Source organism: Oncorhynchus kisutch, linkage group LG1 (assembly GCF_002021735.2).
Source record: "Oncorhynchus kisutch isolate 150728-3 linkage group LG1, Okis_V2, whole genome shotgun sequence".
NCBI classification, from domain to species: Eukaryota; Metazoa; Chordata; class Actinopteri; order Salmoniformes; family Salmonidae; genus Oncorhynchus; species Oncorhynchus kisutch.
The window spans coordinates 33,297,609-33,312,928 of record NC_034174.2 but is presented as its reverse complement, the minus strand read 5'-3'; the positions used below and the strand labels follow the sequence as shown (position 1 = coordinate 33,312,928).

Sequence of the window (15,320 nt, the reverse complement as noted above, 5' to 3'; positions counted from 1 at the left end):
TTGACCATCAGTCTTAAATCCTTAATCTTGAAAACTCTCTCACACACACACACTTAGGCTATCTGATCTCACTGGCCTATAAATATATGCACACGTAAGGAAACTGGGAAACTTCAGGGAAGTCCTCAAGACAAGAGCGCCTCGTGCGGTGAAGACTGCTCGCACGCATACATTGGGAAAAGGCCCGTGGGCAGTTTCTGGGTGTGACTGCACCATTAACAAATGTGTATCGTAGAAATTATCATAATGTACTTGTTACAGTGACAGTGTAAATGCGTAAAACACGCACGGCGTGTGCTAAATTAACATATTTTAATTAGGCTATAATAAAATGACTGCGCTCCAAACTGCTTATTTCAAATTGCTTTTGAAAACAACAAACATAATTACACCATTTTACAGCATAATAGTCTTCATGATTTTTATATGGCTAATTTAAAGAACCTATGGCAACAACATTCTAACAAATATTGTGAGTCATTTGGTCATCATGGTCACAAGAAGGCTCCACCGAAAGTAAGCTGGGTTTTTTCACCAGCTGGGAAGGTGTGCCGGGTGCTAAGAATGAAACGTCTGTGACGTCACAGCTCTACCTGAGTTTCGGGAAGGGAGTCGAAAAGGGGTGGCCTGAACTAATGGGGACAAGATTATCAGAATTGTTCTCGCATGATAAGAAGTATACGTGAGTCATACAGTCTACTTTTACCTGGATTGCTAAGGACATACAAATTCCAACGTTTTGGAGAATAATATTTCCCTGAAATTGATTGAGGTTCTACTTTCTCCCGGATAGAAAGTAGCCTACTTCCTGGTCACATTCAACTGCAGGTACGTTTCGCAGCGGTCGCCTACATTTAGTTAGTTTCCAACCTTGAAATAGTTTCAAGTTCGTAACTAGATGGTTATTAGAAATCATTACTAACAATTTATCCGTGAAAAGTAGCCTATGGTCTTTCATATGGTGCTCAAATTTACAGTAAGAGCGAGCGAGGGGTTGCAACTAAGTATCAACAAAAGTCAAAGGTTTATCACAACAAAAGCCAGTAAAGTCATTGCTTAGTGGGGAAAATGTCATTTTATGGTTATGATTTTTGGGTAAATTAATGTAGCAACATTGGACATGGCTTTATTTCCATACTCAACAGACCTGTGAAACATGTCCTGCAGACACACCAGGAGTATCATAAAACCAACCATAATTATGTACTTAGTGGCCCAAGTCTGTTTGGAATCTTGATAGCCATGTAATCTTGGTCATCATGTGAGTGCCTGCCTCAATCAAGATGTGCCAGCTAAATCATGACCGTACAGCTCACTGTTTTCTTAGTACAGTGCTTTTATTAGAACTGTTTACGTTTTTAAATATCTTGGTCAGGATATCCATATAAGTATACCATATGGATAGTAGATATCTAACCCTCCCATGGTGGCCTCCTCCCCAGATTGAAAGCATGGCGGTCACCCCACGGCGTGTTCGGCTCAAGCCATGGCTAGTGGCCCAGGTGGACAGTGGGCTCTACCCAGGTCTGGTGTGGCTCGATCGAGACAACAAGCGCTTCAGGGTCCCCTGGAAACACGCTACGCGCCACACCCCCCAGCATGAGGAAGAGAACACAATCTTTAAGGTTAGTAAAGCAGATATCTGTTACAGCTTGTGAAACAATACATGTAGGTCAGTGGTCACCAACCTTTTCTGAGCTGAGATCACTTTGAGTCAAAATGCAGGCTGAGATCTACTGCTCAGAATAATAAAAAATGTAAAACATTGCTTAAAAAATGTATTCTTCATCTGTCCCCTCTCTCCTTGTATCAGGCCTGGGCAGTGGAGACAGGAAAGTTCCAGGAGGGTATTGATGACCCTGACCCTGCCAAGTGGAAAGCCCAGCTCCGCTGTGCCCTCAACAAGAGCAGAGAGTTCAACCTTGTCTACGATGGCACCAAAGAAGTTCCCATGAACCCCCTGAAGATCTACGATGTCTGTGACATCCCACAGCCCCTCAGTAACCCAGGTAAATGTCCATGGATGACATACAAATACAGTAGCAGTCAAAAGTTTGGACACACTGACTCATTCCAGGGTTTTTCTTTATTTGTACTATTTTCTACATTGTACAATAATAGTGAAGACATCAAAACAATGAAATAACACGCATGGAATCATGTAGTAACCTAAAAAGTGTTTAACAAATCAAAATATATTTTAGATTTGACATTGTTCAATGTAGCCACCCCTTTGCCTTGATGACAGCTTTGCACACTCTTGGCATTCTCTCAACCAAATTCATGAGGTAGTCACCTGGAATGCATTTCAATTAACAGGTGTGCCTTCTTAAAAGTTCATTTGTGGAATTTATTTCCTTCTTAATGCGTTTGAGCCAATCAGTTGTGTTGTGACAAGGTCGGGTTGTTATACAGAAGATAGCCCTATTTGGTAAAATACAAAGTCCATATTATGGTTAGAACAGCTCAAATAAACAAATAAAAACAAAAGTCCATCATTACTTTAAGACATGAAGGTAACAATCTGGAAAATGTCAAGAACTTTTGAAAGTTTCTTCAAGTGCAGTAGCAAAAATCATCAAGCCCTATGATGAAACTGGCTCTCATGAGGACCGCCACAAGAAAGGAAGTCCCAGAGTTACCTCTGCTACCTCATGAAGCTCCTTGATAGAATGCAAAGGTTGGCTACTTTGAAGAATCTCAAATATAAAATAGATTTTGATTTGTTTAACACTTTTTAGGTTACTACATGATTCCATATGTGTTATTTCATACTTTTGATGTCTTCAATATTATTCTACAATGTAGAAAATAGTAAAAAATAAAGAAAAACCCTTGAATGAGTAGGTATGTCCAAATTTGGACTTTAATTTACCTTTTTTTTAAGTACAGTTTAACAACAATGATGTTAGTCAATTTTATGTATTTTAAAAAAACATTTTATTTAACTAGGCAAGTCGGTTAAGAACAAATTATTATTAAAAATTATGGCCAATGGTAGCAGCTTTGAAGCTTAGTTTGGGATTTGGAATCCCTTCCTCTCTTTTCATTTTCTCTTCATCTCTCTCACATCAGGATCCTCAGACTCTGGGTCCTGGACGCCGAATGACTGTGATGAAGATGAACCAGATACTCCAGAGCCCCTTCCTCCTTATCCAACATCCAATGGTTAGTCATCTTAGTTTCTTAGTTTTCCCTCACTAATACTGTTTTTCTGTGATATTTACCATGTCATTTGTCCTAAACCACACAACAGTTCAGATCTAGCATCCAGATAATGTTTTCCAGTTTGCTTGGTCCAAAAACAACTGCCTAGTGCCCTTTTGTCTGTCTTACCCCCTGTTTTGATATCAATATCCCTGTATTGTTTTTGGCATGTCATCTAATCATGCTTTGTTTTCCCCTGTAACGACCAGGCACCAGCCCCACTCTAATGTGGTCTCCTCCGGGGTCAGTATCGCCCCTCCACCCCCCCAGCTGCCCCCCATCAGTTGAAGTGTGGCCCAAAGAGGAGGTTAAGCCGTGGCCAAAAGAGGAGCCTTTGGATGTGGAGATGCAGCCCTCCCCTGAGGAGATGGTGCCCCCTCCGCCACTTGACATGCCTTCCCCTTCCATGCCTGACATGATGTTCGCCTCCCCAGAGATGTGGATCAGCTCCTTGCCCAGTGAGTACACTACTACACACAAACTCCTCCATTAGATAAATATAGGACTGCATACATTGATTGTATATAGTATCACAGGAGTTTACCAATACAGACCAACTAATAAGAGTACCACTCTTATTGAATCTTCATGTGTTTTTTTGTCTCTTTCTCCCTCAGTGACAGACCTGGAGGTGCAGTTCCAGTACCGGGGTAAGGAGGTGTGTCCAGCCATGACAGTCAGTAATCCCCAGGGCTGCAGGCTGTTTTACGGGGACCTGGGCCCCATGGTCAACCAGGAAGAGCTGTTTGGCCCTATCAGCCTGGAGCAGCTGAGGTTCCCCTCTACCGAGCACATCGCCAACGACAAGCAGAGGGTCTTCACCAACCGCCTGCTGGATGTCATGGACCGAGGCCTCATCCTGGAGGTCAGTGGCCATGACATCTATGCCGTCCGCCTCTGCCAGTGCAAGGTGTACTGGTCAGGCCCCTGTGCACCCAACCCCAATGCACCCAACCTCATAGAGAGGCAGAGGAAGGTTAAGCTGTTCTGTCTGGAGTCGTTTCTTAGCGGTAAGTACTGACTCCGATCCTACTGACCATTTTAGCATAGATGGACTCTATCCTTCCTACAGCAACAATGTTTTATACCACTCTTCTCAAAGCTTCTTGCTTATCGATATTTATATATTCTTTTAGGCTGGGCCCTTAGGAGGTATTGTGATAGTAGGGCATGCACTGAGTGGACAAAACATTAGGAACACCTGTACTTTCCCTGACGGACTTACCAGGTGAAAGCTATGATCCCTAATTGATGTCACTTGTTAAAACCATGTCAATCAGTGTAGATGAAGGGGAGGAGACAGGTTAAAGAAGTATTTTTAAGCCTTGAGACAATTGAGACAAAGATTGTGTATGTGTGTCATTTAGAGGGTAAATGGGCAAGACAAAATATTGAAGTGCCTTTGAACAGGGTATGGTATTAGGTGCCAGGCACAATGGTTGGAGTATGTCAAGAACTGCAACGCTGCTGGTTTTTTCATGCTCAACAGTTTCCTGTGTGTATCAAGAATGGTCCACCATCTAAAGGACATCCAGCCAACTTGACATAACTGTGGGAAGCATTGGAGTCAACAAGGGCCAGCATCCCTGTGGAATGCTTTCGACACCTTGTGGAGTCCATGCCCTGACGAATTGAGGCTGTTCTGAGGGCAAAAGGGGATGCAACTCAATATTAGGAAGGTGTTCTTAAAGTTTTGCACACTCAGTGTATGCTGTGAGACTGATTTGCTATGTGATATGATTGTGATTGTTTGATGTTTGCAGGTGTAATAGCCCATCAGAGGGGCCAGTCGGCCAGCCTTCCTCAGTTCGACATCAACCTGTGCTTTGGAGAGGAGTGGCCTGACAGCAGACCTAGGGAGAGGAAGCTCATCATGGTGCAGGTATGAGACAGTGCAGGCAATGATTCATAGAAAATGAATGAAACATTTGTTTTTCATTATTTTAAAATGTGTGTTTTGCTGTTGAGTCCCTTCACTGTAACTGACTCGTCTTTGGCCCTCTGCTCTCACCCAGATCATCCCTGTGGTAGCACGTATGATCACTGAGATGTTCTCAGGTGACTGCATGCGCTCCTTCGACAGCGGCAGCGTGCGCCTGCAGATCTCCATCCCGGACATCAAGGACAACATCGTTACCCACCTGAAGCAGCTGTACCGCCTGCTACAGACCCACCAGGGCCAGGAGGGCTGGCCTCAGGCTCTGCCCCTGGGTGCTGGCATGAGCCTGCCCCAGGCCCTGCACGCCCAGTGAAGCTACCCAGTCAACCATGGCCCTACCAGGCCAGTCAGTCTCATACACAGCTCTGTCTGGACACTGTCTCCTTACTGCTGCCTCTACTGCTGGGTTATGTGGAGACCTGTCGTCAGCAAGCGAGTACTTATGTTTATAGAGGCGTGTTAATCCGAATAGGAAAAGGGAGAGGGATTGCTTCAATTTAGCCTTTTCCCTTTCTTTTGCTATTATGTTCTCTGAGAGGAGCCATGTATATATTGTGGTAAATGCTGCTAAACAGGCACTGTAAGACTACTACTGTGGCAGTCAGTAAAACATGGATAGTGTCTGTCTGCAGTTCTAAAGCCCAGTGGCCTTGTACTCAATATGGGCAGAACTAGAGGAGCATTGGATGGCATTATGGGCAAAAGTCCTGTCAGCTGCAAGGCAACATTGAACATAGTCAATGAGTTACAGGCATAACCCTTGACCCCATGTTACAAAATACCAGTCAGTTATCAAGCTGTGTCCTGGTCCTTGTTGCTCATGTCATTTTGTCTACTACCTGTTTTTAACCCATGAAGAATATGTTTGAGTGCTAAAGCTAGATATTTATATATTTTTCTTTTGGAGAAAAAACATGCAAGTGGTTAATCCATTATGTGAACTTTTATGATACACACTTTAATCGTTTTCTTTCCTTTCTATTGGTTATTATACATTTGTATCTCATCATGACTGCTGAGATCCATTCTAACGGTTCCTGCAAGATATATCCTATACCCTTTACTGGTTTGTTTATGCTAATACTAGTAGATAAGATCAGGTCAAGGTAGAGGATTCGGTGAACCAAATGGATTGTTTATTTTCTGATAGACCTTATCACCATGTATAGCCTCCATTTATAATTTTATGGAATTTAAACCATTTGTTTTGGTCCATGAAATTAGTATAAGTGGTGTCGCTGCACTTTTGGGAGTAAATTGAGTCTTATGCTTAGATAGCATTTCATTTTTCAATAAATTTTATCCTAATGATTTGTATTGTTTTTGTTGAAAAATGCCCATAACTAGGCAAGTGATCTGTTTAGTTTTTTAGTTTTTTTAAATGAAGGGAATCCGCAATGAAATGTATTCAGTAATGAAAAAGGGTTTAATTCAAATTGACAAAGTTATACCTGCAAGTGTTTTATTCACTGGTATTTTATGTCAGTTTTACTGTCTAGTTATTACAGTGGTTGTGTGTCAAATATACTGACACCATATGTATTTGATTATTATAAAAGGATGAAACGCGTATGCATGAACATGATGCAGTAACCATAAAATGCATTATAAATACAAATTTACTTCAAGATTACATTTTCAATGGATGATAAATATCCTTCGCTATAATGTTGACTGAGCTATACAGAAAACATTTAAAAGTAAAATGCAATAAACATATTTCCCAAAACCCTGAGAGCAAGTTCTTCAGAGTTTTTTCCAGTTCCCAGGTTTTGTCATATGGGCCTATAGCAATGCTGAGGTAATGTCATAGAGACACTTCTCTGTGCGTTCTTGTAGTACTTGGTAAAGGTCCCACAGCTGTTTCCTTCTTGTGGGGATATCGTCCAATAACAACGTCAAAATGGCTGCCAAGTGACTACCAGGAACGGAGACAGCAGGATAAACCAGGGACAACAGCATCTCTTGTTGGAAAAAAAAGAACGATTCCATCAGTATCAAGATAATATAGGACTAAAAGCAAGCGGAGCCAATAAACATGTTGGAGACATACAGCATGAAGACAGTGGGGACAAACATTGACATAAATGTTTCTTCCTGGGTTTTGGCCTTTCTAGGGAGTTTTTCCTTGCCACCGTGCTTCTACACCTGCATTGCTTGCTGTTTGGGGTTTTAGGTTGGGTTTCTGTACAGCACTTTGAGATATCAGCTGATGTAAGAAGGGCTATATAAATTGATTTGATTGGCTACGCTGGTGCTCTGGGTTTGACATGACTAAGATGAGAAAGTGAATTGTAGACATATTCGGACCTCTCCTATTGATGTTGGTTTCCATCATGCTTTGCTTTATGTTGCTGTGGTGTGACATAGCTGGATGAATCTGCTCATCTAAGGATGCTCTAGTGATGAGTTTATAACACATTTATGGACCAATAAAACTCCTTTACCTACTACTACAGTAACACAATCCAACTGTTTTTTGTGGGTGTGTAATATACTACACCTATGGAGTCCTGTTGCCGTCCTTTGACAATCTCCTGCTGTTTCTTGGTGTCTTCCTGATTCTGTCTTCCATGTGTCCTGCAGGTGTGCAGGTTGTGCTCTAGAAGGCTGATGTTGAGATGGAGCTCAGCCTCAGTGTGTTGGTGCTGCAGCAGCTGGCTCTTCAGGGGCCTCCTGTCCTATCACTCCCTGGATGGATGCACAGGGAAATACATGATGGTACTGTATGTAGATATCTTATGTCACTCTAACAACAGGTCAGTGCTCTGTGTGTGTGGGGGGGGGGTAGCAAATTGAGTTACAAAACAATGATGCATCTGCAAAAATCGACTAACATTCTAATGACTAAGATGCCTAGTTTATGGCACGGTGTCTTATTTTAAATATGTGGTACATTTTCACTCCAAATTATCATTACCAAAATGCGTCCGGATTCAATTCTCGTGTAATTTTATGCAATTTTACTTTAGAGAAACCCAGCTTATTTGAATAAAACACAAAAAGGATAATAAGGATATACTAATTTAACTTTAATATTAAACTATTATATAGTAGTTTTAACTATAATAACATTCAACTGGAATATTTATTATGTAAAAACACAGTGTTTGTGAACATTTGTCATCACCATAATACTTTTTCAAGTTCCTGTAAAAACTCCAAATAGTTTATAAATTCACCCATGGGGTTCCCAAACATTTTCAATCAGGCAATGGGAACATCCCGCGCCCCCCACGTCTATTTCCATGGGCACAAGCAATGTTTTTCCAGGTTTTAAAGCTTATTTCCTGCAATTCTCCATATTTTGTTATGAGAACATTTAGCAAATTTAAAGCTAATTCTCTTGCAATTCTATACATTTTGCCATGCCTTTTGCCATGTCTAATGTGTATTTATGTGATATTTGAGTGACTCAAACATTGTATAACACAAACTATGGGCTTGTGCCTTTTTGCTAATACAACATGGCACATCCCACAGTTTGGGTACCACTGATCTAGAGGAGTAGTTATTAGATGAGCACAAGATAATTTAATATATTCCCTTATATGCATTCAGAATGAGGTTCTTATACTCAAACACCCCCGTTACCCCATTTGACCTTCTCATTACCGAAACGGCTAAAAAGCCCAAATTGGAAAAAAGTCAGAGGACCATAACCTTACAACCATGGTAGTAGCATGAATAGGCTTCAGTGGTGGGGTAAATTTTTTGCTGACTCATAATGTCTGTCTCATATTATTTGCAGATTAAACTAAGGGCGTCTCATTACTAAAACACACATTTCTCAATACCATGTTATTTTCAGGTCCATTTCGGTAATGAGAACCATAATATCGGTAATGATAATACGGTCATTCTAATGTATAGTCAATGGGTCTGCTATGCTGGGAACTTATTTACTAAGATAAGTAATCTATGACTTTTTAAACACCAGTTATTTGATTAAGAAAGATTTGTCAAGAAATAATAAACCCCATTTAATTTACTTAAAGCCATAATTTGGAGTTTGTTTCAACAAAGAGCAACCCCGCCATTTAAAGGAGGATATCCCCCATTTTGACATGTGTAACTGTTTTCACACTTATCTGTAATGGTGTTTGATATCCAAAGACAGCTTTTAGATACTTTATAGGCATATATTATTGTGTTATGTCATTTGCCCATTCAATCCAGAAATACATGTATATATATATATATATATACCTCGAGGCTGGCTCTGTAATATGTTTATATTCTCTATGTTCTGCACCAGAGACTTCCTCATCTGGGTGCATTTGATCCTCTCCTCCTCAAATCGCTCTCTCCACTGTGATGACTGAACCTGTGCTGTCTGCAGTGCCATCTGGGGACACATAAAATACACACGCGGTGAAACTGTCCTAAGATGTCCCTTCTTATTAATTCGAAACTCTAAGAATCTCTTATTTCTCAAATTGAGTCACAAACATGTCATTAATCATTGACTGTAATAGAACACAGTGCTATTTTGCGTGATCCAGAATGCAGCCCTGTCTGACCCCTTACCTCCAGGCTGTGAGCCCTGTCCTGGGCCTTGTTCATCTGGTCAGTGACCCTCTGGAGCGCGGCTACAGCCATCTCCTGCCTCTGCTGCTCTGACTGTAGAAGCAGCATCTTGGCTCCATCCCTAGACAGCCTCTGAGAGAAACAGAGGATGAGTCAGCAAAATGATGATTGCTCTTTGTGATTTCAGCCTGGTGGTGATTTTGTATGAGCCATATACTGTAAGTAATAGGTACAGACGATGTTCCTGAACACACCTGTCCACAGATCCTCAGCTGTGACTCTAGTGCCCAAATCTTTCCCTTTATCTTGCCCCCTTTACAACAGATCTGTGAGGGTAGAGAAAGATGAGACGTGTGAGAGAGATGAAACATACTGACAGTCAGGTAGAAAGACAGAAAAGCAGATAACAACTAGTAGACGGTGGCAAACGCCTCCTGTGCCATTTAATTTCTCTCTGTACATTTCTCGTGTTTCTCTATCAGCTTCTCAGTGACACGATGCAGGGTAGACCACAGCTCCTCCAGTAGAATAATGGTGGAAACGCTGTGAACTCGTCTCTGAAACCACAGCCTGTCTTAAACTAGATCACTGAACCAAACACAGTATTACCTAATTTAGAGAAGTGTGGACCAGACACCTTAGTGGACCAGACACCTTAATAAGGACCCTATGTCACAACACAACAGTTGCCCAGAACATTAACCTACTGTCCAAACTTTATGGCAGTCCCTTCATGAAACAGAATATGGTACAGAAATACAGTAATTCAATGTGCATACATGAGTATGATTGTGACATGGGTAAAGGTAGAGGGACATTTGTGGACATCACATCAGTGTATAAGAGATCCAGGTCCTAACCTTCCAGACATTGTCCTGTGAGAGCAGTATAGTAGAGAAGGTGTGCTGCAGTAGAGACAGCTTCTGTTTCAGAGAATCCTCTTGCCACAGAGCTTCCTATGGAAAGAGATACACCATAATACAAGTGAGGTTGAGGTTCGGACTAAAAGGTATGTCTCAATTATATGGATTGTCATTCTAGATTCAAATATGTTAGCTTCTTTGCGTTAGTAAGGAGTCAGCAGAGCAGGATTCCACACCTGTAGATACTCTGCAAGTTGAAGGAGGTCCTAGATAGAGGACAGAGAGAGAGCCAGAGAGAGAGTGAGGGCGTTTTCACAATAAGCATAAAGTATATTCCCAACGTGGAGCAAGGAGGGAGATCATATACAGTATATTGTTATTATGGGTGGTGAACCATGTATGTCTCATACACCCACAAGAGTTCAAATATCATTACATCAACTGTACGTTGCTATGCAACACAACTGATAGTGATGTGTTTTGTCAGAATGATGAATGATAATGTAGATGGAAACTGTGACTCATTGCTGTGGCTCATATTTGAATGAGAAAAATACATTGAAATCTAGTACAGAGATCTAGTACATCAGAGTTACTTGCTGCCCCATTCACGGTGATATAGCCATGCCTGTGAATGATAGGGAGTGGGGGTCAGAGGTCAAAGTGTTATACATGACAGATAAGCAGTTCAACAGATTAGTGTCTTCATGTAAAGGTCAGTCGCTTACTGTGCTTACTCTGTCTGACAGAAAGCATTCCTTTGGTGGAGCTGATTGCTTACTAGGCCACTCTTCTCCTGTTGAACTACTGACAGGGAGAGAGGAAGACGATGAAGTTCACCAACAAACTCAAAGCCAAAAACGTATGTTGAAATTGAAATACCAAAATAAGAGTTCTATATTTGACCTCTATCTCTGATATCCATACACTTCCTTAGTGTTGGTTTCTGTGAAGTGTGAGAGAATGTCTATGAGAAGCCAGAGTGATGATGCCCTGTTTTGTTTTGCCCTCCTCTCGGTTGTGGTGGTGAGGTGATCCACGATGCCTGATGAAACCGGTTTCCAACTGTGACACACCTTTTTTGTGTTTGACAAAACTGAATATTCCAGTATTTGTGTATAACAGACATATAATAACACAATGTCATACAGGTAATGTGTATTATTATTATGTCATACAGGTAATGTGTATTATTATTATGTCATACAGGTAATGTGTATTACTATTATGTCATACAGGTAATGTGTATTTTTATTATGTCATACAGGTAATGTGTGTTACTTTGTCAGACAGGTAATGTGTATTATTATGTGATACAGGTAAGGTGTATTATTATTATTATTATGTCATACAGGTAATGTGTATTATTATGTCATACAGGTCATGTGTATTATTATGTCATACAGGTAATGTGTATTATTATGTCATACAGATAATGTGTATTATTATGTCATACAGGTAATGTGTATTATTATGTCATACAGGTAATGTGTATTATTATTATGTCATACAGATAATGTGTATTATTATGTCATACAGGTAATGTGTATTATTATGTCATACAGATAATGTGTATTATTATGTCATACAGGTCATGTGTATTATTATTATGTCATACAGGTAATGTGTATTATTATTATGTCATACAGGTAATGTGTATTATTACTATGTGATACAGGTAATGTGTATTATTATTATGTCATACAGGTCATGTGTATTATTATTATGTCATACAGGTAATGTGTATTATTACTATGTGATACAGGTAATGTGTATTATTATTATGTCATACAGGTAATGTGTATTATTATTATGTCATACAGGTAATGTGTATTATGTCATACAGATAATGTGTATTATTATGTCATACAGGTAATGTGTATTATTATGTCATACAGATAATGTGTATTATTATGTCATACAGGTAATGTGTATTATTATGTCATACAGGTAATGTGTATTATTATTATGTCATACAGGTAATGTGTATTATTATTATGTCATACAGGTAATGTGTATTTTTATTATGTCATACAGGTAATGTGTATTACTTTGTCAGACAGGTAATGTGTATTATTATGTGATACAGGTTATGTGTATTATTATGTCATACAGGTAATGTGCATTATTGTGTCATACAGGTCATGTGTATTATTATGTCATACAGGTCATGTGTATTATTATGTCATACAGGCAATGTGCATTATTATGTCATACAGGTCATGTGTATTATTATGTCATACAGGTCATGTGTATTATTATGTCATACAGGTCATGTGTATTATTATGTCACATGGCTAATGTGTATTATTATGTCATACAGGTCATGTGTATTATTATGTCACATGGCTAATGTGTATATATGGTTCTCATATATGCAGTGCATTCAGCTTTGAGCTGAGATAAATTAAGAAAGAAAGCATGACTTTCGGTATGAATTAAATTAAAGAATGAAGCGTGACATTCAAACACCTGCGGTATAAAGTCCTACTTTATGTATGTGAAGCTTCGCCATAATCAGAAACTAGCTGAAGTGTACGAGAAGGCTGCTGAGAAGCCTGCTGACTCAAAGCTGAGAGACGGATCACTAACAACATAAGAAACACCAGGAGGCCTTATGATTAACGAGACGTGGTGTGATCATAACAACATACAGCAACTCAAGTCCTTCTGTTCACCTGACTTAGAATTCCTCACAATCAAATGTCGACACCCTAGACCCACTCCAATTTGCTTACCGCCCCAATAGGTCCACAGACGACGCAATCGCAACCACGCTGCACACTGCCCTAACCCATCTGGACAAGAGGAATACCTATGTGAGAATGATGTTCATTGATTACTGCTTAGAATTTAACACCATAGCACTCTCCAAACTCGTCATCAAGCTCGAGACCCTGGGTGTCAACCCCGCCCTGTGCAACTGGGTACTGGACTTCCTGACGGGCCGCCCCCAGGTGGTGAGGGTAGGTAACCACATCTCCACCCCGCTGATCCTCAACACTGGGGCCCCACAGGGGTGCGTTCTGAGCCCTCTCCTGTACTCCCTGTTCACCCATGACTGCGTTGCCATGCACGCCTCCAACTCAATCATCAAGTTTGCAGACGACACTACAGTGGTAGGCTTGATTACCAACAACGACGAGACGGCCTACAGGGAGGAGGTTAGGGCCCTCGGAGTGTGGTGTCAGGAAAATAAGCTCACACTCAACGTCAACAAAACAAAGGAGATGATCGTGGACTTCAGGAAACAGCAGAGGGAGCACCCCCCTATCCACATCGACGGGACAGTAGTGGAGAGGGTAGTAAGTTTTAAGTTCCTCGGCGTACACATCACGGACGAACTGAATTGGTCCACCCACACAGACAGCGTGGTGAAGAAGGCACAGCAGCGCCTCTTCAACCTCAGGAGGCTGAAGAAATTTGGCTTGTCACCAAATGCACTCACAAACTTTTACAGATGCACAATCGAGAGTATCCTGTCGGGCTGTATCACTGCCTGGTATGGCAACTGCTCCGCCCACAACCATATGGCTCTCCAGAGGGTAGTGAGGTCTGCACAACGGATCACCGGGGGCAAACTACCTGCCCTCCAGGACAACTACACCACCCGATGTCACAGAAAGGCCATAAAGATCATCAAGGACAACAACCACCCGAGCCACTGCCTGTTCAACACGCTATCATCCAGAAGGCGAGGTCAGTACAGGTGCATCAAAGCAGGGGCCGAGAGACTGAAAAACAGCTTCTATCTCAAGGCCACCAGACTGTTAAACAGCCCCCACTAACATTGAGTGGCTGCTGCCAACATACTGACTCAAATCCAGCCACTTTAATAATTGAAAAATGTATGTAAAAAATGTATCACTAGCCACTTTAAACAATGCCACTTAATACAATGTTTACATACCCTACATTACTCATCTCATATGTATATACTGTACTCGATACCATCTACTGCATCTTGCCTATGCTGTTCTGTACCATCACTCATTCATATATTTTTATGTACATATTCTTCATCCCTTTACACTTGTGTGTATAAGGTAGTTGTTGTGAAATTGTTAGGTTAGATTACTCGTTGGTTATTACTGCATTGTCGGAACTAGAAGCACAAGCATTTCGCTACACTCGCATTAACATCTGCTAACCATGTGTATGTGACAAATAAAATTTCATTTGAAGGTATTTGTTTTGAATATATACAAACTTTGAGCCACATTTCCCAATTCCAGGTTGTTCTCAACTGACTCTGATGTACAGTGCATTTAGAAAGTATTCAGACCCCTTGACTTTTTCCACATTTATTATTATTATTTATTGTCAAATCTATTAAAAAAACAAAATAATCCTCATTAATCTACACACAATACCCCATAATGGCAAAGCAAAAATTGTTTTTTAGACATTTTTGCAAATAGATAAAAAATTGAAAACTGAAATCTGTCCCGAAGCCACTCCTGTGTTGTCTTGGCTGTGTGCTTATGGTTAACCTTCCCCTCAATCTGATGTCCCAGTCTGAGGTCCTGAGCGCTCTGGAGCAGGTTTTCATCAAGGATCTCTCTGTACTTTGCTCCGTTCATCTTTCCCTCGATCCTGACTAGTCTCTCGGTCCCTGCCGCTGAAAAACATCCCCACAGCATGATTCTGCCAACACCATACTTCACCGTAGGGATGGTGCCAGGTTTCCTCCAGACATGACAATTGGCATTCAGGCGTTCAATCTTGGTTTCATCTTGTTTTTCATGGTCTGAGTTCTTTAGGTGCCTTTTGTCATACTC

General features: G+C 40.8%; 1 protein-coding gene and 1 long non-coding RNA gene across 2 annotated transcripts; one reads left to right on the top strand and one right to left on the bottom strand.

The window, feature by feature from the left end:
* Positions 1 to 550: 550 nt before the first annotated feature.
* Positions 551 to 6,881, top strand: LOC109895869 (interferon regulatory factor 6-like). Its single transcript, XM_020489923.2, has 8 exons — positions 551 to 828; positions 1,443 to 1,625; positions 1,814 to 2,009; positions 3,076 to 3,168; positions 3,417 to 3,665; positions 3,825 to 4,217; positions 4,971 to 5,089; positions 5,223 to 6,881. The coding sequence occupies exons 2-8, from the start codon at positions 1,452 to 1,454 to the stop codon at positions 5,457 to 5,459; spliced, it is 1,461 nt and encodes a 486-aa protein (XP_020345512.1). The 5' UTR covers positions 551 to 828; positions 1,443 to 1,451; the 3' UTR covers positions 5,460 to 6,881.
* LOC116372145 (uncharacterized) lies at positions 6,550 to 9,761 on the bottom strand. The gene is made up of 3 exons (XR_004209134.1): positions 9,677 to 9,761; positions 7,650 to 7,837; positions 6,550 to 7,110 (listed from the first exon to the last, which is right to left on the bottom strand). It is a non-coding gene; the product is annotated as an uncharacterized LOC116372145 (long non-coding RNA).
* Positions 9,762 to 15,320: the final 5,559 nt, after the last annotated feature.

Coding starts and splice junctions, on each gene's coding strand:
- LOC109895869 (XM_020489923.2), top strand. CDS start 1,452: ATGGCGGTCACCCCACGGCGTGTTCGGCTCAAGCCATGGCTAGTGGCC. Junction 2,010..3,075: donor ACAGCCCCTCAGTAACCCAG/GTAAATGTCCAT, acceptor CTCTCACATCAG/GATCCTCAGACTCTGGGTCC. Junction 5,090..5,222: donor GGAAGCTCATCATGGTGCAG/GTATGAGACAGT, acceptor GCTCTCACCCAG/ATCATCCCTGTGGTAGCACG.